The sequence below is a fragment of the Humulus lupulus genome, chromosome 6 (assembly GCF_963169125.1).
Source record: "Humulus lupulus chromosome 6, drHumLupu1.1, whole genome shotgun sequence".
Lineage (NCBI taxonomy): Eukaryota > Viridiplantae > Streptophyta > Magnoliopsida > Rosales > Cannabaceae > Humulus > Humulus lupulus.
The window spans coordinates 217,198,791-217,221,820 of NC_084798.1; the positions used below are offsets into that span (position 1 = coordinate 217,198,791).

At 31.4% G+C, this 23,030-nt stretch overlaps 4 protein-coding genes across 7 annotated transcripts; 2 read left to right on the forward strand and 2 right to left on the reverse strand.

Moving 5' to 3' along the window:
* Positions 1-1,121: 1,121 nt before the first annotated feature.
* On the forward strand, positions 1,122-7,152 carry LOC133783306 (NAD-dependent protein deacetylase SRT1). The gene is made up of 14 exons (XM_062222885.1): positions 1,122-1,390; positions 2,384-2,413; positions 2,516-2,608; positions 2,909-3,028; positions 3,388-3,488; positions 3,671-3,779; positions 3,896-3,975; positions 4,067-4,145; positions 4,263-4,316; positions 4,589-4,685; positions 5,416-5,498; positions 5,924-5,991; positions 6,350-6,452; positions 6,546-7,152. The coding sequence occupies exons 1-14, from the start codon at positions 1,292-1,294 to the stop codon at positions 6,879-6,881; spliced, it is 1,452 nt and encodes a 483-aa protein (XP_062078869.1). The 5' UTR covers positions 1,122-1,291; the 3' UTR covers positions 6,882-7,152.
* A 3,949-nt stretch (positions 7,153-11,101) lies between these two features.
* LOC133783309 (nuclear transcription factor Y subunit B-9-like) lies at positions 11,102-12,021 on the forward strand. The gene has a single exon (XM_062222892.1). It carries the CDS (start codon positions 11,222-11,224, stop codon positions 11,765-11,767), a length of 546 nt encoding a protein of 181 aa, XP_062078876.1. The 5' UTR covers positions 11,102-11,221; the 3' UTR covers positions 11,768-12,021.
* Positions 12,022-13,549: 1,528 nt separating this feature from the next.
* LOC133783307 (hypothetical protein At1g04090-like) lies at positions 13,550-15,876 on the reverse strand. 2 transcript variants are annotated; one of them, XM_062222886.1, is made up of 2 exons: positions 15,412-15,876; positions 13,550-15,329 (listed from the first exon to the last, which is right to left on the reverse strand). In XM_062222886.1, exons 1-2 carry the CDS (start codon positions 15,524-15,526, stop codon positions 13,768-13,770), a joined length of 1,677 nt encoding a protein of 558 aa, XP_062078870.1. In that variant the 5' UTR covers positions 15,527-15,876; the 3' UTR covers positions 13,550-13,767. The 2 variants fall into 2 exon arrangements, with proteins under 2 accessions (XP_062078870.1, XP_062078871.1); XM_062222887.1 differs by having other exon boundaries at positions 13,550-15,323; positions 15,412-15,870.
* A 742-nt stretch (positions 15,877-16,618) lies between these two features.
* Positions 16,619-22,197, reverse strand: LOC133783308 (nicotinamide/nicotinic acid mononucleotide adenylyltransferase). Of its 3 annotated transcripts, XM_062222889.1 has the most exons (11): positions 21,844-22,196; positions 20,213-20,323; positions 19,317-19,380; positions 19,045-19,118; positions 18,557-18,642; positions 18,286-18,369; positions 18,108-18,192; positions 17,909-17,988; positions 17,703-17,804; positions 17,122-17,180; positions 16,619-17,004 (listed from the first exon to the last, which is right to left on the reverse strand). In XM_062222889.1, the coding sequence occupies exons 3-11, from the start codon at positions 19,373-19,375 to the stop codon at positions 16,905-16,907; spliced, it is 729 nt and encodes a 242-aa protein (XP_062078873.1). In that variant the 5' UTR covers positions 19,376-19,380; positions 20,213-20,323; positions 21,844-22,196; the 3' UTR covers positions 16,619-16,904. The 3 variants fall into 3 exon arrangements, with proteins under 3 accessions (XP_062078873.1, XP_062078874.1, XP_062078875.1); XM_062222890.1 differs by lacking the exon at positions 20,213-20,323 and having other exon boundaries at positions 21,844-22,197; XM_062222891.1 differs by lacking the exons at positions 20,213-20,323; positions 21,844-22,196 and adding an exon at positions 19,669-20,124.
* Between the last annotated feature and the right edge of the window lie 833 nt (positions 22,198-23,030).

The following is a 23,030-nucleotide window of genomic DNA, read 5'->3' on the forward strand; positions in this document are numbered from 1 at the left end:
GAATAGAGAATTGCTAAGGAGTACTGCTGGTGCCCAACACTGTAAGGAGTTGATATACCGCTATTTGTGCAATCTAATATCGAGTCAAACTTATTTGAATTTAATAAGTATTATGAGATATCGCTAACCAATCATGATGTGACACTTTATGTGATGTTGGATACCACAATGGAATACCAAAAGCCTACTGGTCATGTTGTTGATCTTTTCTAGTCATATTTAATGTCCTTAACTGCATTAAGTGTTGGAATAGTGATATGGTAAGTACTTTAAAGCGAAATTCAAACACTTTTGTTGTGCAAGACAATGATTTTGTAAGTGCAAGGTGTGTTGTGTGTGATTCTAAATTTATAGTTGCTTTGGTCTTCTAAATTTTGGAAGTTTTTGAGTTTCTTACCGTTAGAGCTTATCTCCAAATGATTAAGTCATTGAATTTAAAGGTTGGCTTGGTTGATAGTGACAATTTCTTCCGTATCAAATTGTTAATCTAATTTGAGTGTTGAAAATTAAGTTCGTGACATAACGATTAGTAAATAATTATCTTATTAAATTTTATGAATAATGAAATGAGAAGAATAATTCGTTACGATCCTGAAAATGATACACTTTTCAAAATTTTAACAAAAGAATACACTATCTTTTATAATAATTTATTATTATTTCATTTGACCCCTCTCAAAAATATCCTTTTTTTTACTTGGTCTCCATTGTTGATGATATTATCATTGTATTAATTTAAACCCTAGAAGAATCAATAGTTATTCTCATCCCATTTAACATTTTTCAAATGAGGTTATTTGATCATATTTGGACATAATGTTGACTTCATTTTATTTCATCTTGTAAAAAGTTAATCTATCTTTTTAATGAAGGCTCTTTGCCTTAAAAAAAAATCAATACAAATTAAAAGAAAAATCATTTTTAAAAGACCTTTATCCAAAAAAACAAAACCTCACATATTAACAAATTTACCCTTATATAAAAATGGATCATTAGTAAAAAAAAAAAAGAAAAAGAAGGCTATTTTGGTCATTTTCCAACTATTGGAAATTCTTTCCTTATAGGTAGAGAAGTAAATGGCTCTATTGGCCTTAGAGGGGTCTCCTTAAAAGAGGCAAAAGAAAAAATATATTTCTTAGGCTTTTTTAACAGTGTAAAGAGAAGTGAAGAAGAAGAAGAAGAAGAGGGAAAAAGAAAAAGGGTATTTTTTTTAATCAATTTTTTTTTATAGAGAGAGAGAGAGGGAGGGAGCGTTAGAGAGAGAAAGTGGTACAGAAGGAAGCGAGTGACCATGTCTTTGGGCTATGCAGAGAAGCTTTCGTTTATAGAAGATGTGGGTCAAGTGGGAATGACCGAACACTTCGACTCATCCAACGTTTTGCAAGAAAAAGTGGGTATCTTTTGAATTTTCCTCTAATGCCATTTTCTTAGTTTTGTTGGGTTTTTAGTTTTTTTGTTTTTGTTCATAACTTGCTGTTGTTGTTAATGGCTTTGATCATCGTTTTTTTAACTTTGATTGTAGACATGATGATGTTGTTTTGTGCTCAAATTTGGTGTTGCAAGGGGTTGCGTTTATATTTTTCTGTTGCTTTGCCACATTGTTTCTTGAGATGTAGTTGTGTTGTTATTGAGATCTGTTATATGGGTTTTGGGGTTAAGGTTCAGTGTTATTGAATTTCAGATGTTTAGTCGATTAATGAGATGGACATTGTAAACCAATTACTGGGTTTTGGTATTTTCAATATCCATGGCATTGTTTTGTTTAGAGTTCTATGTATTGTTTTGGGAAAAGGTCGTTTTGTTTTGTTGCAAATATTGGGGGAAAGGGTGGTACATGTCTTTGTTATGGTCACCTTCGCATTGCTCTCTGCTTGATGTTGAAGATTCAATGGTTCTATGAAGACTTAATTACTGAAATTAATCTCTACCGTTATGCATTCTTTGGAATTTTGATGAGGGCCATGATCATATTGTTTTTCTGGTTTGGGTTTTCAACTGATTGAATAATGTTGTTACATACCAAAGTAGAAATTTGAATGTTGAATTTTATTCGAGGACCAAATTGTGTTGAGTGTGGGAAGTGGGAGCATTGATGGTCATCTAATTGTTTTTTTACCCCTTTTTTTGGGCTATATACCTGCTTCTGGTAATTGCTACATGTTTTTGTTTTGTGATAGCATAGGTTAGAGTTGATCAGGTCTTTTGAAATAGCTGTTTGAATATTGAATGCTGAACCTATGAGTTTTGCACCATGTTGATTCGCCAATACTATGTTTCTTAATAGCTGTTTGAGTTTTGTGTAGCAGATGACCTTATAATCGTATTGATTATCATGGCGTTTGATATGTTTAATTGACTTTCAATATTTTATTTTTGATGTCAGATCGAACGTCTTGCAACATTGATACGAAAGGTTTGGCCCACATCATCATACTTATCTTTACTATCTTGAAATTTTTATGGTTTCTTTCCAAATTAATCAGTTTTTTTAAAGTCTTTTTCTTTTTACTTGCAGAGTAAGCATCTAGTGGTGTTTACAGGTGCAGGAATATCAACCGCTTGTGGTATACCGGATTTTCGAGGTCCAAAGGGAATTTGGACTCTTCAGGTGAGAGTCACATATCTTATTTATGAAGCAAATGATCAAGCATATTTATCTGCTAGTGCTCCCCTGCTATGCATCATAATGAACTGAGAATGGATTTTTGATTCCATGAGAAGTAAGTACACTTCTGAAATTTGATAGAAAAAATCTAGATAAGCTATAACACTTGATTATTAAAGTTGCTTCCTTAAATGATGTCTAATAGTTAACAAAATCCTGGAAATTATGAATTCAATGTATTCTACTATTTTTTAAATCTTCTTGTTGATTTGTAATTTGATGTTCTTTGGATGACATTTACAGCGTGAAGGAAAAGCCTTGCCCGAAGCATCATTGCCATTTCATCGAGCCATGCCAAGTTTGACCCACATGGCTTTGGTTGACTTAGAAAGAGCTGGTATTTTGAAGTTTGTCATTAGCCAAGTAAGCTTGCTTTTTGTGGTATTTGGATTCTTGATTTATGTAATTATTTATTTTCAAATTATTTGCACACTCTGCTTTATTCCTCCTTGTAGTCCTCAATCTAATCTAAGAAAGAAATCTATAAAGTTGTTAAAATAAGTTGACAAAAGTGCCTCTGGTAGTAAATTCCTACCATGATATTCAGCCGTAAAATAAAATAAAAAAGAAAAAAATTATAAGAAGCTAGCTATCTGCAAAGTGTTTTTATATGGTAGTAGTTTTTTTTTTTTGCTTGTCACCATATTCAGCCTTGTATTCTCTCAAGTAAGTACTTTTGCCTCACTATATATTCTTATTCCCTGTAATGTGGTCATTGCTAGAATGTTGATGGCCTCCACCTTCGATCAGGAATACCAAGAGAGAAACTTGCCGAATTACATGGAAACTCTTTCATGGAAACCTGTCCTTCTTGTGGAGCTGAGTAAGTCTTACTCAACGTATAAGACTATTGTACTATTGTAGTTCCCTGATTATGTTCATTTCTTATCTTTAAGGTTATGGATTTAAAGTGCTGTCGCTTGACACTTGTTTATATACCTAAACTGCATTTAGAATGTTTGTATTTATTTTCAAAAGCTAAGGTCATCATGTAAACCATTAAAGGTATTTGCGGGATTTCGAGGTTGAAACTATTGGATTGAAGGAAACTTCCAGACGCTGTTCTGCTAAAAAATGTGGTGCAAAACTCAAGGATACAGTGCTTGATTGGGAGGTATAAATATTTATTTAATTTCACTTTTTGACTGATTATTACTCCCAAGTTTTTGGGTTGGAAAGAACAGAAAGAGCAAGCATTTTGACAAGATATTCCTTGTTCTAACACTGCAGGATGCATTGCCCACAAAGGAGATGAATCTTTCTGAGAAGCACTGTAGGATGGCTGATGTTGTCTTATGTTTGGGGACAAGGTAATTGCAGATTTCCCACTTGGCTAATGAAGTCTTTGTTACACCTGTCCCGCGTTTGGAACTTGGTCGACTGATCAATAATATTCTGCAGCCTGCAGATCACTCCAGCATGCAACCTTCCTCTAAAATCACTTCGTGGTGGGGGAAAGATCGTAATTGTTAATCTCCAGGTGTGCACTCTAATGTCTCTAGTCTATTTGCATATCGCCAGAAAGAGCACAAGAAAATATCTTTTATAAGTATGACTAGTGAATTTGTGTGTAATCAGTGTTTATTCCATTGTACAGAAAACTCCAAAAGACAAGAAAGCAAGCTTGGTGATTCATGGATTCGTCGATAAGGTTTCTTGTCTTCTGTTTCTTCATTTTTCTTTCTCTTATGCATATTAATTTGGACCTACGTCAACTAGATGAAGATCTTAAAGATCTGGTCTTGGTAAACATGATATTTTTGTCAGATGCTAACATGTTTTTCGGTGGAAGCTAAATAGTATCCCAGTTAGATCTTACTTAGCAAAAGGGGAAAAAAAATCCTTTATCTCAACTGTTTAGTATGTTCCATATTCTTATTTGACGTGCTTTAAAATCATTCTTGTTTTTAATTAAAATTACAGGTAGTTTCAGGTGCCATGAAGTTTCTTAATCGACAGATTCCACCATTTGTCCGGATTGATCTTTTTCAGATCGTTCTAAACCAAGCCTTGAGTCTAGGTAACTCTCAACTTTGTAAATATGTTGTCAATTGTCAGGTTCTATGGTCAACGTGCATACTTGTTACGAGTAAGACACTTCCTTTAAGTGACTATTTAAGAGCTTTACCGCCTATGCATGTTCTATCCTTGGCACTAGAGGTTAACAATCCTTGTATGTGACTTTGTGGACAATCAGTATGTAAAATGTATACTACGATTCACCATAATATCTGGATTTAATGTCCTCGTGCATCCATTTTACTATTGTTCTCTGTGCACAAGTTTTTTTTAAGGAACCTATGATGATATTGAAACCAAACCAATAACTCTTTATGAACTTAGTCTCTAAAATTTAACTGAATTTGGATAACTGCCAACATGCTTTTAGCTATACATTTATATAGACATGTATGCATGTGCATATAATATTCTTATAATTGATTGTGTTCCATATGTATATAAATATATATTTAATAAACTAAGCTCCCCACCTAACCCTATAATATTCGGGGACCAAAAAACTATAGTAATTGCTATGTAGGTGCCCGCAAGGGACTTGGATCTCACACTTTATGGGAGTAAACAATATGTCTAACCATTTGAGTTACCCCTCTTCGGTTGGTTGATTGTACCATATTCCACACTGGGAATGAACAATTATATAAACTTTTCCAGATTTATTTGCTGAAATAGTGTAATTTTTTTTCGGCATATAGCTTTGTCACATGGTTCATTCCCTTGTATTGCAGATAAACGATATGTGAATTGGACCCTTCGAGTATCAAGCGTACATGGACATAAAGCTCCTTTGCCGTTCGTCAAATCTGTTGAGGTGAAATTACTTTTTAAGAAACTCATTCTGCTAATTCCCCTAAGAGCTTAACTTAATCCTCTACTTGGTGTATTAAAAAGCTGCAGAGGCCTCGTGCTACCCCATTACCGTATCTCATTCTTATTCCTTCATGCAGGCTGTTACATTGTCAATTTTGCTAATAAGCAAGATTAGTTAAATCCTCTCTTGGTGTTGTTTTCATGAGAAACAAAACTCTAACTTGGAAGGGTTGACTTTTTCACTAAAAGGACTTTTGACTTCTGATACCACTCTCAAGATCTTCTGATTTTGAATTTTACTGGAGGCAAGGGGTTCTAGAGTGGTTATGAGCTATGCTATATGCCAATAAGGAAATCATTTTTGTTTTGTGTCGTCTTTCGTTGTTCAATAACTAACTCCTTTTTTTTGCTGTTTGTGTATCCTAGGTTTCTTTCTTAGACAGGGAGGACTATAAAGGCGCTATTTTGGAAAAAGAACCATTTCAGCTGAAAAGGTAACGACCATATTTCCTTTCCTCGCACACACGTGTTGTTTTTGAGCTTCAAAATATGGTATCCTAATGCGACATCATAGCGTAATCCATTGTAATAAATTTTGTAGAATAGGTGGTTACAAATGTACAAATTTGGGAAGGTTATAAATGCTCATCTTTTTATTCAAAAGAAGAAAGTTGTATGTCGTGTTATGTAGCGTCATCCCTTGTCGTATATGAGAACGAGATTAATGAGGATAGGATACTCCCATTCCTTAGCATAGCGAGTTCGTTAAAGAAGTTACAAGTTATAGCGCTTTGACTTTTATCTATAACCGTCGTTGTCTTCTCATGATTGTGCATATTTGACATGCTGCAGGAGAACCGTTCTAACAAAATCCTTTGAACTAGTTTTGAAGCTGAATTTCAGTGAAGGCTGCGGCTGTCCATATATAGAAATGAACATTCCTATTGACTTCACGGTTAGAAGCTGTTAAAACCGTTATTTTTTTTCTTAGCCAAACTGATTGTTTTAATCTTGACACACAAAATGGTAAAATTTTCGCATTGTGCAGGTCCCAACCGATTGTTTTAATCTCGACAAAGATGCCATATTGCAAGAGCTGAGAGAGACTGCAGTACAAGAATCTTGCTGTGGACAGACTGCGGTTATTGAGAGAAAGGAAATCTTAACACCGAAAAGCGAGGAAACTATCTACGCCGTGGTCACCAACATTGTCAGGCACAACAAGACCACCAAAGCCTCGGAAGCCGGTGACTCTCTAAGCAATGGCGAAAGCATGAAAAGGCGGCTTGAAAATGGCAGCACCGGGACATTGAAGAAGAAGCGATCCAAAAGCCATCATAAGAAAAAGTTTATAACTACAACACCTCCTTCCCTTTCTTCTTAGCAAGCTAATATAAAAAGTTGTGATATGGGGTTTTCTTTGTGTAAATATATATATATTCATATATATTGTCACTTCTGATTAGTAGACACTAACCGAAATTAAAAACAAAAAAAAACTAGTTTAGGGACTAGGTGAATTTTGCTAGATACACCACACTTGGTCTCCTTAACTATATTTGTATCTTTACTTGTGGTTTTTGGTGTTGCACATTATGGCTTTAGAACTCCTAGACAAAGAAATTCATTGAGTTCATGCCACATTTCTTTGATCATTTTATTCATTTATTTATTTTTACCAAACAACTTACTAATCTAAGTCTGGAATTGATTCATATTTTTATCTACAATTAAAGAAAAGGGTGTTTATCAAAATAGTATTTCTTTTAGTTATACAAAGTAGTTTTTGGATGTGATGGGCTCCTTATTTTTGAACTCATTTTATAAGAAAAAATTATGTATAATAATAAAAGACATAACACTAAAAAAAGAATCTATCTTTTACTAATGGATACTCATTATCATGTATTTGGACGAAATATATATTTGATACTCTATGTTTTTAATCATGCTTATTTGATATTTTGTGATTTGAAATAATTCATATTTGGTATTCCAGACTTAACCTTAATTGATAAAATTTTATCAATATAAATAAATTGTTCTCAATTATATGAGTTTCAAATTCAAATTTAATTGTCTAATCACACATAATTGATAAAATTATCAATATGAACAAATTGCTCTCAATTATGAGTTTTAAATTCAAATTTAATTACTTAATTATACATAATTGATGAAAGTTTGGTCATACCGAAAAAAATTTATTGATCAAATTTGGGTCTAGGTACCAAATATGTAAGATTTTAAATTATAAAATATTAGATGAGTATTATTAAAAACACAGGGTACCAAATCTATATTTCGATGATAACACACAGGTTACCAATTGAATATTTACCCTAAAATTATATATATTGTTAATTGAAAAGATAGAAACTTTGGTTGAGGATAAACCCTAGTGATTAATGAGAGAAGAAGAGGACAAATAGTGTCAAGAGACAAACGTGTTTAGTGAAGCAACAATGTTACAGCAATAAAGATGCCACAACGAAAGCTCTCTCTCTCGAAAAGAGCCAATGAAATCTCACCACGTCAGCAGAAAGTCAAAGATAGAGAGAGAGAGAGAAAGAGTCAGTTTCGTCTTCACCATTTGAAAAGGCAGGAGTGACGTGGCAGAAGACGATTGGTAAAAATACTGCAGAAAGGCAAATGGTAGTTCCCCAAAAACACTATATATTTATAATAGAATAGAATAGAACTAGTAATTAAGCTTGACCGGGAACCTGTTAGTGGCGGTGGAAGAGAGGGTGAGAGCGAGTGTTGTGACCGGTGATTGTGGGTTGCCTCGTTGAGAACGCCGGTTCATTCACGCCACTTGGAAACTCTTCACCTTTTCTCTCTATATATATTCTCAACTAAGTTTTACATTACTATTACTACTACTCCCCATTCAAGAGACACAAAATAAATAAATAATTAAAAAATATATAATTATTATTTATATATTTATTTTATTTTATTATATTATGGAACGTGTAAGTGGTGGTTTCCATGGCTACCGCAAGCATGCAAAGCCATCAACCTCCTCAGGTGAACTAAACTCTCTTCTCTACCTATCCCTATACTTATTATATTAACAAATTTCAAATATGCCTTTTATTTTTTATTTTTTATTATATATATATGTATGTATACATAAGGTTATGTATATATTCTTCTTCTTCTTCTTCTTCTCAACCTATCCCTACTTATATTAACAGATTTCAAATATGGGTTTTATTTTTTATTATATATGTATATATATGTATGTATAAGGTTATGTATATATTCTTCTTCTACTATATACTTGGTTAGAAAATGGGGTTTTTTTTATTACATATATGTATATATATGTATATTCCTTTTCTATATATAGTTGGTACAAAGATGTTGTTTTTTAAGAGTTCAATAATGGGTGTTATTGAGTTTTTTCTTTTCTTTTAGTTTTTATTGGCTTATATATATATATATATGTGGATTTTGATGCATGCATGAGTTTATTTTTGGCGAATGAGTTTGTTAATTTGAGTGATGATTTTTCAGTTCTATGCCATGCTTTTGTTTGATCTTGGAGTTTTTTGTTTGATTTTCTATAAACTTATGTATATATATACTCATAGTCATATAGATCAATATAGAAGAGTTTTTTCATTTCATGGACTGTTTCTAGTTCTTTCTCAAAGCATGTTTTTCCCTCTTTGAAGGAATAAAAGGTAAATATAAAAAGCTATAAATGATATATATTTATATATATAAAGGTAAATATAAAAGGCTATAAATGATATATATTTATATATATAAAGGTTGTATATATATCATATATATATGTATGTATGAACTTTTTGCCCATAGTTTAGTGGGAGTTGTACGTAACGCTTGTTGAAAATGGTCCTTATATTATACCTTTCTTCTTCACTCCTCTCTAATAATGTTAAATCTTTCTATCCGTTATATAAATGTGTACACACACACACACACATATATATATATATATATAGATACAGTAATATTTTGCAATAATACACTATTTATATATATATATATATTAAATTATCAAATTAATTAATGAGAACTAATTTTAAATTTAATATTGTTTTCTTACTTGATGACATGGCATGCATGCAAGAGACAACAGTACTCAGAAGTTTATCTATACAAAAATTAAAAAAAATAAATTGAAATTTAATTCCAATCCTTCACCTTATTAATTTCTCTACTCACTGTCATATTGATATATATATATATACAAATATAATATTTGTACAAATTATACGGATTATCCAGATGTCATTTAATTTTTTTTTTAACTCTTTTTTAAAAAAATAATAATTTTATACCTAATATTGAATAATTTTATACCTAATATTTATTTAAATATACTGATTATCCTATTTAATCATCCTTAAATTATATGTGTATAAATAAGAGTATTATAAAAAATATCAATATAATAATAGATAAAATTTATCTCAATTTATTTAATGGCTAATCCTAGTTCCACAAATATTTACATAACTAGTAGAGCAATGAATATTGAAATATATTAATAAACTATATTAAGTATTTATAGTTATTTTTTTTTTACAAACATTTAAAACACAAAAAAAGGGCTTTGTTCACTAATTTTTTATTTTTATTTTTAAAAAAAAAAACATAGGGAAAAAGTTATATGAATTTATTATTATGAGAGAATCATAACAGTAGACTATGATGTTAGTAGCTTTACCAGCTAGTAGAAGTAGGTGGGACCCACTTATTTTTACAAAGTTACAAGCTTTTACTCATATAATATTTTTTCTTTTTTCTTTTTATTTATTTGTTTGTTGAAAACCAATATTTTGTCTCTTTCATTTCCATGAAAAGTCTTTCAATCTTTTGCCCTTCATTGGTGGACTTTTTATTGGTACTAGACAAATTGCAGACACAAAAAAAAAAATATATATATATATTGCCTTGATTTGTTAATTCACTATTTTTAATATTGTATTATATGTAATTTTGAGTATTTGATTTTAATTCAATAATTGGAATAAACAATATAAAATATTTGTATTAATACATTCTAACTTACATTATTTAGAAATTTTAATCTTTAAATGTGTTTTTTTGTTAGAATTTGATTTTTTTTAAACTTTACTATACATTAATGTCTAGAAAATTTTGTGTTATAATATGTTGAAAAATCCTATTTTTTTTTTTAAATGAAACTTTTTGAACTATATACAATGCTATAATTCTATAATGTTTAGAAAGTTTCATATATATTGAAAAATATTTTTTTTAATTAAAAATAAAATGATTACTTTTTGAATGATTTAAAAAAAAAATTTATATAATATAATGTCAAAAAAGTTTTGGGTATGTATATCTATGTTATAATTAATAATATAGACAAATATAAAATTTTGCCCTTTAAAATTGAGATTTTATGCTAATAAAAATTTATACTAATTACTATTATTTTCGAAATTCAATGGAAAAAAAAGATCAACTTGTATATAAATTATGTATGTGTATATACATGTATAAATTAAATGAAATTATTTACGTAAAATAATAATTATAATTATATATATGCTTTGATAATATTATATAAATATATTATTATTGTATTTTTCAGACTTAGGCTTAGTAGTGACCAATAACACCAACGAAGATAACAATGGCGGCGGCGACAACAACAACGGCGGCGGAGGAGAGCGCGTGCAAAACGCATGCGTTTTGCGTGAGCAAGACCAGTACATGCCGATCGCCAACGTCATCAGAATCATGCGCCGGATTCTGCCGTCTCACGCCAAAATCTCCGACGACGCAAAGGAGACCATCCAAGAGTGCGTGTCGGAGTACATAAGCTTCATCACCGGCGAAGCCAACGACCGTTGCCAGCGGGAGCAGCGGAAGACGGTCACCGCCGAGGACGTGCTGTGGGCCATGGCCAAGCTCGGCTTCGACGACTACGTCGAGCCTCTCACGCTCTTCCTCACGCGCCACCGCGAGTCCGAGACTGACCGCTCTTCTTCTCTCCGCCCGGAACCGCCGTTCGCGAAACGTAACTCGTCGGCTAATATCGATCATCACCATCATCATGGCCAGTATGGTTCTCATCCTCATCATGTTGGGCCTTATGGGCCTGGGCCTGGGTTTCAGATGGGCCCATACCCGCCAGCTATGTTTGACAACTCGATCAATGGGTATTTTAGAGACGGGTCGGGTCATGCTGGAGCTGGAGCCGGAGCCGGGTCTTCTACTCAGAATGGTGGTTATGATCCTTTTGGTCAGTATAAATGAATGAATGAATAATATATATATAAAACCAAAGTGGAGGGTATGAATGGAATTTTACATATATATATATATAAACTGAGAAAGTTAATTAATGAATAATTTGGTTAATTAATTAACTGGCTTGATCATGATTATTGGGATTTGGTTTAGAAACTATTTGGGCTTGTTTGTATTTGTGTTTGTTTGTTGTGTGCTTTTACTTTCTTTGTTGTAAGTTTTTATGGGCTAATCCAAGTTTAGATTTGATTTCTTTTGTATTTACTTTGGATCATTATATATAAGTATGCAAAAAAAAAAAAAAAACTTCGTTTATTATTATTGCTAAATAGAATTTAGTTTTTTTTTCATTATTTCTTTTGTATGCTTTATTATTTTATTTGTTAACTTCTTTAATAATGAAATTTAGGTTTAAAGATAAAATAAGTAATCCGATCTTGAATTTGATTGGATTTCGAGGATAAATTGGATTTGATTGGATGATGATTTCTAATATCCAACATTTACTTGGATTAGTTATAGGTAAAAATGTCAGATCGGATTAGATGAACACTCTTAAAATTTAATACAAATTTTATTATGAGTAATGATATGTGCACTCAAAATATGCACAAAAATATTACATTGACTAGACTAAATGTTAATGTTTCTACAACGAATATCATTAATAATAAGTGTAATAAAGTTAACAAAAATACAATGCAATCCATCTAGTAACTTAAAAAAAAAGCTTCATAAATTCTTTGATGACATGTCAATCACTATAAATATTTATATTATTTATTTCCTAACTTTATCTTGTAAATAATAGAGTCAAAATTTGTGGAAGAAACTTTAAACTTATTTCACACCAGTGACGGACTCATCATTTTTGTATAGTGAAGGCTTAGAATAAAAAATAAATGTATTAATTTGCATTGATAAATATAAAAGTTATAGTTCTATACTTCAAATAAAAATTGTAATTAATTTTAGTAGTTTTATCTAATTTTAGGAAGAATTAATTGCTATAAAAAATATTTATGGGAGCTTTTTTGTTAATATTGAGTAAATAATTAGTAAATTAAAAAAGAATTTATGATTTTTTTTTGTTATTATTGATAAATGATTAAGAAATTATAAAAAAAATTAAAATTCCATCTTTTTATTAATCACCATGTAATTTATTTAATCATCTTATTTAATTGCAGAAGTGTCAGATGAGTGATGAATCAAACTTAAACAAAATAACCACAAAAACATAACAAATCAACACGAAAGATTTTTACATGGTTGAATTGCCCTAATCTATGGAGCCACGCTCATAGAAGAAAATTTATTAGTAATTATCACAAATACAGAAGCAATGACTTATACAATAATAAACTCTCTCTATATCGTTGTTGCACTCTTTTATATTTCAATACAAATCTTATTTAGCAAGAATCAGATCTTCACTTGAACTCCCTTCGATGATGTCTCGTTGCTTTTTTCCTCCTGAAAAAAGACTTGGATGACACTTCTCCCGAAAACAGTGATGTTTTCTTCCTCTAGAAGAAACTTTGAACAACTCTTCTCCCGAAAACCATTGATGTACACACAATGGAAATAACACCTTAAATCCCTAAGACTAAAGGATATCAAAAACTAATATCATAAATATTAAGACCAAATATTTTCGCTCTTCAATAAGAATTATACACAATGGCTTGTAAAAAGACTAATTTTTCATAATTGGATTATGAGAGAAGTTATTAAATCTTTTTTTTTTTATTCAACATTCACTATGAGGTATAAAACCAACAACCATTGACTATCCTTAAAAAAAACAGTCATTAACTAACCCAAATATCTTTTTTCTTTTTCTTTTTCTTTTTGTTTTGTTGTAGGAGGACCTTTGTTATTATTCTTTAAACACATGTACATACGTAACCATACAACACCAAATAATTAAATTCACATTTATCATACAAAATAATCAACTAGTTTATTTAATTATAATAGTGTCATGAGAATTTATCCATTTCTTAGATTGCTTCGTCTTCACTCCAATTGGGCTTCACTTTGGGCCCAGTGGGCCCTTCCTCCCCATATATCTCATTGGGCAAACCATTAACGAATTTCCTAAAAGCTGACCTGAGCTTCCCAATCAAGACCTTCTCAATCTTCCTGAACTCCTCAGCTGTGTCGTAATCAATTTTCGGACCCCATTTCCTCAAGAAGTTCAGCCATGGCGGCTCTGTAATTGTCGACCCTAAATAATCCCCTGCCACCAGCGAAAAACCCTTCCCCGTATCCATAACAATTTTGCTCTTGGCAGTATCATTCCTTATTCCAATATTTCCTCCGCCTTGTAGAACCGTACCCGGTTTCGGGTACAGTGCGTGGCCGTTAAGGGACGCATAGGCCACCGGCTTGTTGCCGCCGCCGCCGGCGAATTCAAGCTCCGAGGCTTCGACCCATTGGCCTTTACTGTGCTCCGAGAAGTAGAGCATCCATAGCTCTCCACTGAAATTGCTAACTCTCAGAGTCAAGTGCTCCCAGTCCCCTATGTGCTCGCCAATTTTCCCCAATGAGATTTTCAGAGGTCCCACCTTAGCTGTGGCTGGACCATTAAATGGGTAGAAAACCCAAATAGCTAAATCGGTGAATGTTGACCCCAGCATTGGCTTGGCGTGTAAGTAAACTTGGGCACTGCTCAAATCACCTTTTTTTACTTTCTCTTTGGCATTTTGGTCCACCGGTAAGTCCAACCAATACAACCCATCGTTTGCGCCACCTTGTGGGAGGTTTGCACCATTAGGTTCTATCCCAACGGGTTTGGACTCTTCTCCTTTTTGGTATAAAAGTGCTCCATTCTCAAAATACCAGTTTACAGAAGAAGGGAGGTACTTTTCGTTTGGATGAAAATAGAGAAGAGGAGAGTAAGCTCCACACAAGGCATCGATTTGCGTAGGATTAGGCATAGATGAGTACGTGTTCGGACTAACGTTCTTCAAACAGGCTAACGAAGAAGAAACTTGTGTGTTGTTGCCGCCGGGTCGAGCAACGAACGTGCCAACTCTAACGCCAAGAGCTTGCGTTCCACGGTTTGTGGGCCGAAGACTATGGACATCAAACTCATCGTTTCCCCATAGCCAAGCTTCGTTCTCGCAGGGCTCAGTGAGGTCCGAACGGACGCACCTGGCCTTGTCTACAGAGGGTTTGTTCGGAGAAGCAGTCACTACAAGACCGGTGGCTTTGTAACCATCGGGAGGAGTTGGCAACCAAAGGTAACCATTACCATCTTGCTTGATTTTGAGAGACTCACTGCTCCAAACCAGTGTGTAGTCAATGGGTTCGGTAAGAGCTGAGCCATTGGTGATGTCTTTGGCAGCCAGTGTCCATCCGAAGAGTGGCTTGTTGTTGGGCTGGCTGTAAGAGCCTAACATGTGGAACCCTTCGGGTACGAGCGAGGGCTCAAAGAAGGTGGCGCCGAGGTTGTCTGGTCCTCCCTCATGAGTTGACCAAACTTTGTTGAATGTTGATATTTGACAAACTTCAACCTCTCCTAAATCAATGGTTCCTTTAGCAAAACCTTCGCCTGTAACTACCATTGTAACAATTATGGTCTGAAAGAAAAAGAGTTAATAATAATAATACATGTAATTCTAATGCTGCAAAGGCTGTACCTTGAGGCCAAGAGGGTGCTGAAGAAGGAAGCTTGAAGATAGTTTCGATAGGCAAAGACTTTCTTTTCTTTGAGAGAACTCTAGGGCAGGAATAGTGAGTGAGATAATTCCCCATTGTTGGTCAAGTTTGTTGTTTGAAGATGACTTGGTGTGGATTATTATATGATGAAGCTAATAATAATAAGGAAATGCAAGTAGTCATTGGAGTGAAAAGAATAAGGAAAACAAAGAAAGAAGCATAATGTGATAATTGGGTTTTGCAAAGAAGACGTCAAAAACTATAGTTCGATGGGTATGTATGTGTGTGTCGTGCAAGGAAACCAGTTTCCCATTTTCTAAGAAAACAATAGTTTTAATTTAAAAAAACAATGAAGGCTTAAGAACTATGTTCATCAACTCTTCTAAACCATGCTTTCTTATCTTGTTTAACAACGTTGTGTGGGTCTCTCTCTTATTCTTTCTTTATATATAGTTGTTAGTTGTTGCTTGAAGTTGTAAACGCTGCTAGGTATATATATATATATAGAGAAAGAGAGAGAGAGAGGAAACTTCTAAAAAGTATGCACTAGTGTATAATTTTTGTATTTTCGGTTCGTGAACAATTTTCAGCTCTATTTTATGACATTGTATATTATAATTATTTAAAGTATAATATAAACTTTTCAAAAAATTCTGAATAATTTACAATACTGAAAATTAATTTCAAACATGTTCTAACATGTTGTACGTGTGATTAATTTTATTTATTTGTTTGGAAAACAACTTGTTTAAATCAGTACTTTAGATTATTTAGAATTTCCTGAAAATTTACTTTCATTGGTACATACCTTAAAATTATTCTCTCTCTATATATAAATATATATATATATATATTTATAAGAAACGTTTCTATCATGGAGTCCGATGACATGTTGATATTATTATAATATCAGAAATATCAACATGTGGGTTAAAAATGTTATAATTAAGATTATGATTACCTTGTGATATTCAATATTTTCTTTGGCAATGCCTTTAAGAAAAAGAAAAAGAAAAAGAAAAAGAGCATAATTAAGACCTACTCAAAGATACCATTATAAAGGTTAGTATAATGAAGTGGAGAAGAAAACATATTGTATTATATAGGCAAAGAAGAGAGACTTACAAATGAGAAAATGACACGTGCCCTCTCTTCTAACCTAAGTTAGTACATTAGAGACAAAATACATAGTAGAAATATTTCTTTAATAATGCATTGATTAAAACTACTTATCACTATACTACTCAACTCAATTCATATATAAGAAGGTAGTTGAGTTTTACAATTTCTGCCTACTAATCCTTTCAAAGAAATTGCAAAATATAGCAATTGCTATATAAGTATCCAGAACAATAATGGAATGTTCAATAAGATTTATTGTACAAATTTTTTCTTACTATCAATTTAAAAAAGGTTAAGGAGTAAAACCATTATAAATAAACAGACTCAATTTTAGGATTCTACTTTGACCATATCAGGAAGATGAGTTAATGTAAAGATGATTTTCTTTTATATAATCAATCACTTCATCCCCAGTCAGATATTTTATGGACAAACCTCTTGAAATACAATCCCTGCAATGATACAAAAGTTGGAAGAAAAGAATGAATGGTCTAATTTGAATTGAAAAACCAGAATCTCTTATTTAGTCAAGTGAACAGTGACTAAACATTGAATATGGATTTGTTTACCTTAGTCTTGTTGAACTTATTTGGTTTGGTATAACTTCATCCACAATTCTTATGTTACCCTGTCAAGAAAGAAATTATCAAGTTGAGTTGAGTCAAAAAGTAATATTTGGTCAATAGTTGAATTCAAATATTTTTTTTTTTGCTGAATGAGTTGAATTCAAATATATGTTGCTAATCAGAAGAGCCATAACATATATAGTGGGCAAGACCAAAGCCTAGAGCCTCCTAATTCTAGGACACTTAATTTAGAAAGGAGCCTAGTTTTGAAAAGAAAAAAATAAAGAAAGAAACATTTGACTTTAAAAATCCAATTTTGAGCCAATCTTAAACGAAAAATCTCTTTTTAAGTTGAACAAATAAGATTTTTTAGTCAAACATACTTGACCAGACAACTAAGATTTCAGAACTTGTTCTACCTAAGATGTTTAGTTAATTCTATATGATATGTTTTGGATAGTTCTCAAAGCACATATAGTGGCAAATATGACATCTTAGCTCAAATGATAGTTTATTGGTCTCATAGGATTAGGCAAGGAACTTATTTTCCAAAAAAGAAAAGGTGGCAAATAGGCATAGTTTACCCTGTTCTCCTTTAAAAGTTGATTATCTGAGACAGTTTTCTCAACATCTTGTCCTTCTCTGCGAATACAAACCACGCCATACTCGCTACATATGGCCCTGACCTGACAAACAAATGTATAAAGATGAGCCTCAGCCTCTTAGTAATGCCTATAATGAACTCTAGTTTCATGCACATACACCAATAGAATTATCTTTATACAAATACCTGCTCGGGAATCCAAATCCCGGGAATGGAAAAAGAATGGAGTAGATCAGAACCACAGACAATCATGACCTTGAGGGATTCTAACAAAGGAAGAGTACACACAAGTTAGACCTTCAAATTGTATGAGAACACAATGTTCGAATTAATTGAAACAAGGCGCATAAAAAGGAAAAGCTATAGATTTGATTTGTATTCTCACCTCTGGGAATCAACTTGCTCTCAGATAGGAAACTTTTGACTCTTGATAAGACGGTTAAACTACGTTGATAGGAACTTTGTTTTGCCTGCAATTCACCAATCATGAGAATTCTTATCCCAAGTTAGAAAGCATATGGCACTGAGAGGTATGAAACTCAGAGAGAGTTAGAGCACATTACTTCCCATGGATCTACCATTACAAAGTCAGAACTTTCGCAGGCAAGTTGACACAACCGTATACGATTCTCTGCAGATATAAGACCCTACATCAAGTGACTACTTCGTTAGATCATGTTCATGTGTGGTCGCATAATTAACAATTTTTAGTTAGGAAGAAATCCGCCTATTATATAAACCACAAATAACATCAGACCAAAACGAGTTTTCTAATGCATGGATTGCGAAAGCATAGTTTATCTGCTTCGGAAAGGAAACATGTATACCACATACCCTCTTGTTGTACGCATCATTAACAGGTGACATATAACCTCCAATAACACAAAAGCCTTCTGAATTCAGTGCATCTCTTGCCAATTCTATGCACAAAGACAAAGATTTTACAAATATGCATTAAATCTATGTCTTCCAAGGCAGCATAGAAAAAGTCCTAATAAATTCATTCATATATAAAGGGAAATGGTAGTGTCATCACATGAACATCATATTAAGGATAAAACATAACCCATATCACAAAACAAAAGGCATTTGTATGCGTTATTTCTTCCTTGATTTTTCAATCTTGTCGCTAAGTTCATCACTTTAAAAATCAAAATCTGGCACAAAAGGACTAGACTTTAACCATTTCCTACCTATTTCTACATGTACTTATCGACAGAAGAAAGAGATTTTGAATATTTTACAGTGAGTGCACAATATATCAATCAATCAATCCAAAGGTATTTCAAACTTCACAGCACATTTTTTATATAAAAACTTACCAAAAAGGCGTAAATGCATAAATGTAGGGGGATTGAAACTTCCCATGGCAACAAGAACCACATATGTCTTGTCCCTAGACATAAGAAAGATAAGGTTTTTATTATGTTTTCTCAAAATCACCATTTTACAGAACTTAGACTTTGATATACATTCCTTTATATCAAAAGTTTAGCTGAACTGATTTAAAAAAGTCCAACACTTTCTGTACAGAAAAAAGGAATTTTTGAAAGAAAAAAAAGGAAGGAAACATTATGAGTTGAGGCACACTTACTTGGCATCATGATCAATCAAATGCAGAGCTAATTTGTTAAGTGGTAATGGAATATCCATAATACCTGGGAAAAAAACAACATTATTAGACAATTAAACGAGAACCGAAACATTAAATTTGCTATAATATCGTCTATGCATTGTTTAGAGAATTATTTAGTTTACACATGACAATTCATTATAATAAAAATAAGCAGTTGGGTTCAATTGGCACATAACCAACTTCCAATCACATTAGTAAGAACATGGATTCCCCAAACTTTGCACAAATCCGTACGGAATTGAAGATCAAAAAGGATATTAGAAACAGCAAAGAGACTTTAATCAGAGATAAATGTAGAAATTGGACTAACCTTGACTCAAATGATAAACAAGATACAACTTTATATCAAAATTACAGCTTTTAACTGATTAACTAAGCGGTAATGGAGTATCTATGGCACCTGAAACGATAATGACTATTACTGATTTACAACCATTGTTTGGTTGGAAAGAAACTTGTTCTGGGATTTTATAGAGTGTGAAGTGAAACCCACGCAAAAACAAAATTCAATTTTGAACCTGACTTTTCAAATGTTGTAAATTTGGTTCATGACTCATTCATATTTTAGTATTCAAACAACCGTATTCAATGTTAGACATTTCATTTACATACAACATAATACAAGTTTCCACTTAAAGACTGAAAATTCAGGTCAATCAATGAAAATGCTAGCGAACAAATTTTAGGCAACCTCAAATTTTAGGAGGTAAAAAAAACCAAGTTTTTAACTCAAAAACCCTTTCTTGGATGAACAACACTTAACAGAAGTGCATTATCGAAGAACCCCAAAAATGCATTATATTCAAATGACATACAATATCAGATGAAGAAAGACAAAAGCAGAAGCATAAAACCTGTAAATGGTCGAGAGTGGTGGACGGAGACTAGGGCGGCGGTCGGGGACGGCCGGCAGGTGGAGGTGTTTTCCGACGAAATGCCAGAAGAAGATGATAAGATGCCAAAATCTTCAAAGACAATGGTTTTTTGAAATTTCAATTATTAAAAAAATTAGCAATTAATTATTTAAATTAAAATTAAGTACAATTTTTAATCCAAAAAATATATTTATATCAGTTTTGGATCATCTCCGAATGTAAATTTTGTGATAAATTTGAAACAAAACAAAATTCAATGTCATATTTTTGCTAAATATTGTAAACATTTTTAAAAAGCCAATTTAATGTTTATTGATAATACATAAAAATTAATATATTTTTTATTTTATATTGTAAATAAGATTAATAAAAATAGTAATATGGTTAGTCGTTAATTATTAATTAATATATTAATGACAATATATTAAATAAAAAAGAAATTATTGTGTTAAATTTGACCGATAATATTTATCAAATTTTACATAATTTTTAGAACATCATTAGAGTGATATTTGTGGTTAAATATAATAATACATCACTTTTTTTTATACTACTTTGGATGATATTTGCAGCTAAAATACTAAAGTTGTCTAAATTTACACGTCACTGCCAAATTTATTTTTATTAGCGACAAAAATATCTAAATTTAACTTTTATTTGCACTGTTGATACCCACCGTTAATTTTGTCATTAGATAATAGATAGTAAAGTGGGTACTAACGGTGTAAATAAAAATTAAACGTTAAAAAAAATTAATTTAGGTATCTTAGTAAAATATTTTGTATAACTTCAATACTTTCATAGTAAATATTCGTTATTTGATGATATAAAGTTGGTTCAAAGCTCGGTATCGTATTCTAGTATTCAAATAGAATAAAGAATATGAAAAAGTTAAATTAAAATTCAATGCATGCAACTTATTCTAAACTCCTAGTCTAAAATAGAAAATTAAACAAAATAAAGTACAACATTTTCAAAGAGAATCGTTAAATGCACACCACTAGATCTTAATCTTAATCTTAAAAAATAAATTATAAATATATTTTATTTTGCAACAATATACTCACTAATAATAATTATTATATAATCAGTACTTTTTTTGCTGGATTTATAAAATCAGTACTTAAATATTAATAAAGACCATTACACATAGTAATTTTTTAATAAAAACTTCACATTATTAAAAAAGAAAAGCATATATTTTTCTTCTTTTTTATGTATATACTATTTTATTTTTAAAAAAAATCAGATCATACCACAACTCATATCTCACAACACAAGTTTATTTACATTTTTTTTAAAAAAACTAACAATTAAAGTAAAAGTATCAAATAATATGATCGTAATAACATGTAAAATTGACTAAAATTATGCTTAAAAGAAAAAATTAATATAAGTTTATTAGAAACACAAATATTTTTATATTAATTAAAAAGAGAGAGAGAGAGAGAGAGAAGAAGCTAAACATAATAAGAGGCAAAACATAGACAAACAAAGGCAGCAAACTGTGAGTGGGACATTTCAACAAACACCTTATGTGCAGAGAACATAACAGAACAGAACCTCAATAAAATCAAAGCCAAGAAGGATGAAAGAAAAGTTAACCAAACCTCTCTCAAGTGGAGTGCTTCGTTTAGATCATCTTCGCAAGTTCAATAAGTCGGCAACATGAGGATGATGATGATTGAAGTCTAGTCGGCAAGCAAGCTCAATAAGTTTAAAAGATTGAATGTCGTTTCTGTAAACATGGATATATATTTGTGTATATATATATATAAACACTCTTCAAATTCTGAATTCAATGCTCTATTAAACAATAAAATGAGAAAACTACAATAAGGTGTCGACAGAATCGGTCCACCACATGTATAGTTTTGTGGAATTGGTTTTAAATCACTATGAGAATAGTATGGACTCACCGTACTAGAATTTGTATAATTTACTTAGTGTTTATGATTTTTTTTGAGACACGACTCATTAATTGTTTGTACCTTGTTTTGTTTTGTTTTTTTTTATAAATTACTTTTTGGATTCTGTCTTTTATAAAATAGTTAAAATAAACTATTAAACCCAATTTTGATTAAAAAAATTTTGAACTAAAATTACAAATAATTAATCAAACTAACAACTCAGAACAAAAATACAGTTATTCCACCTAAGAACTATGCTGTTATGTTCAATTTTTTGTTCATCAAAATTAGGTTTAGAGGTCTATTTGAATCATTTTACAAAATACAAGGTTCAAAAAATAGTTTGTCAAAACATAATATCTAAACAAGTAATGAAGCAAAACACAATATCTAAAAATGTATAAACTCATAATAATAATTTATTTTATTTAATTATTTTTTACTTATTAGTTATATAATTATTGTTTTAAGAGAGATTGGTGAAAATGATTTTTTTTTTGTGAATTGGTGAAAATGATTTTTTTTAAGTGATTATGCACTCTCATTTATTTTGATAATTCTTTGCAAAATAATATTTATTTAAAATTTAATTGATTGTTTAAATTTTTTTAACTAATTGTTTAAAATTTTCAACAGACTGATTGAAATTTTTTAATACTTATCTAAATTATAAAAAATTATTTTGTAAAGAATTATTAAAGCTCATTTTGACAAATGATCCTTATTTTAAATGCAATGACAATTTTTTAAAGGAGACATTAAAAAAGGCAGCGAAAACGGAGACGAAAAAATAAATAAAATCAACGAGCCGAACATTTAATCAAACACACAACCAATATCTACACCCCATGGCCGAATAGATAATAATACTATGATTCTTTTTTTCC

Bases quoted from the DNA above. Each gene is read 5' to 3' on its own strand.
- LOC133783308 (XM_062222890.1), bottom strand. From the start codon at position 19,375: ATGGATATTCCATTACCACTTAACAAATTAGCTCTGCATTTGATTGAT. The intron at 18,193-18,285 runs GTAATGTGCTCT...GGTGAATTGCAG, and splicing joins TAATGGTAGATCCATGGGAA to GCAAAACAAAGTTCCTATCA. The intron at 17,181-17,702 runs GTAAACTATGCC...CTTTCTTGACAG, and splicing joins AACTTTTAAAGGAGAACAGG to GGTAACATAAGAATTGTGGA.
- LOC133783307 (XM_062222886.1), bottom strand. From the start codon at position 15,526: ATGGGGAATTATCTCACTCACTATTCCTGCCCTAGAGTTCTCTCAAAG. The intron at 15,330-15,411 runs GTACAGCCTTTG...TTACAATGGTAG, and splicing joins AGCACCCTCTTGGCCTCAAG to TTACAGGCGAAGGTTTTGCT.
- LOC133783306 (XM_062222885.1), top strand. From the start codon at position 1,292: ATGTCTTTGGGCTATGCAGAGAAGCTTTCGTTTATAGAAGATGTGGGT. The intron at 2,609-2,908 runs GTGAGAGTCACA...TGACATTTACAG, and splicing joins AGGGAATTTGGACTCTTCAG to CGTGAAGGAAAAGCCTTGCC. The intron at 3,489-3,670 runs GTAAGTCTTACT...AAACCATTAAAG, and splicing joins TGTCCTTCTTGTGGAGCTGA to GTATTTGCGGGATTTCGAGG.
- LOC133783309 (XM_062222892.1), top strand. From the start codon at position 11,222: ATGCCGATCGCCAACGTCATCAGAATCATGCGCCGGATTCTGCCGTCT.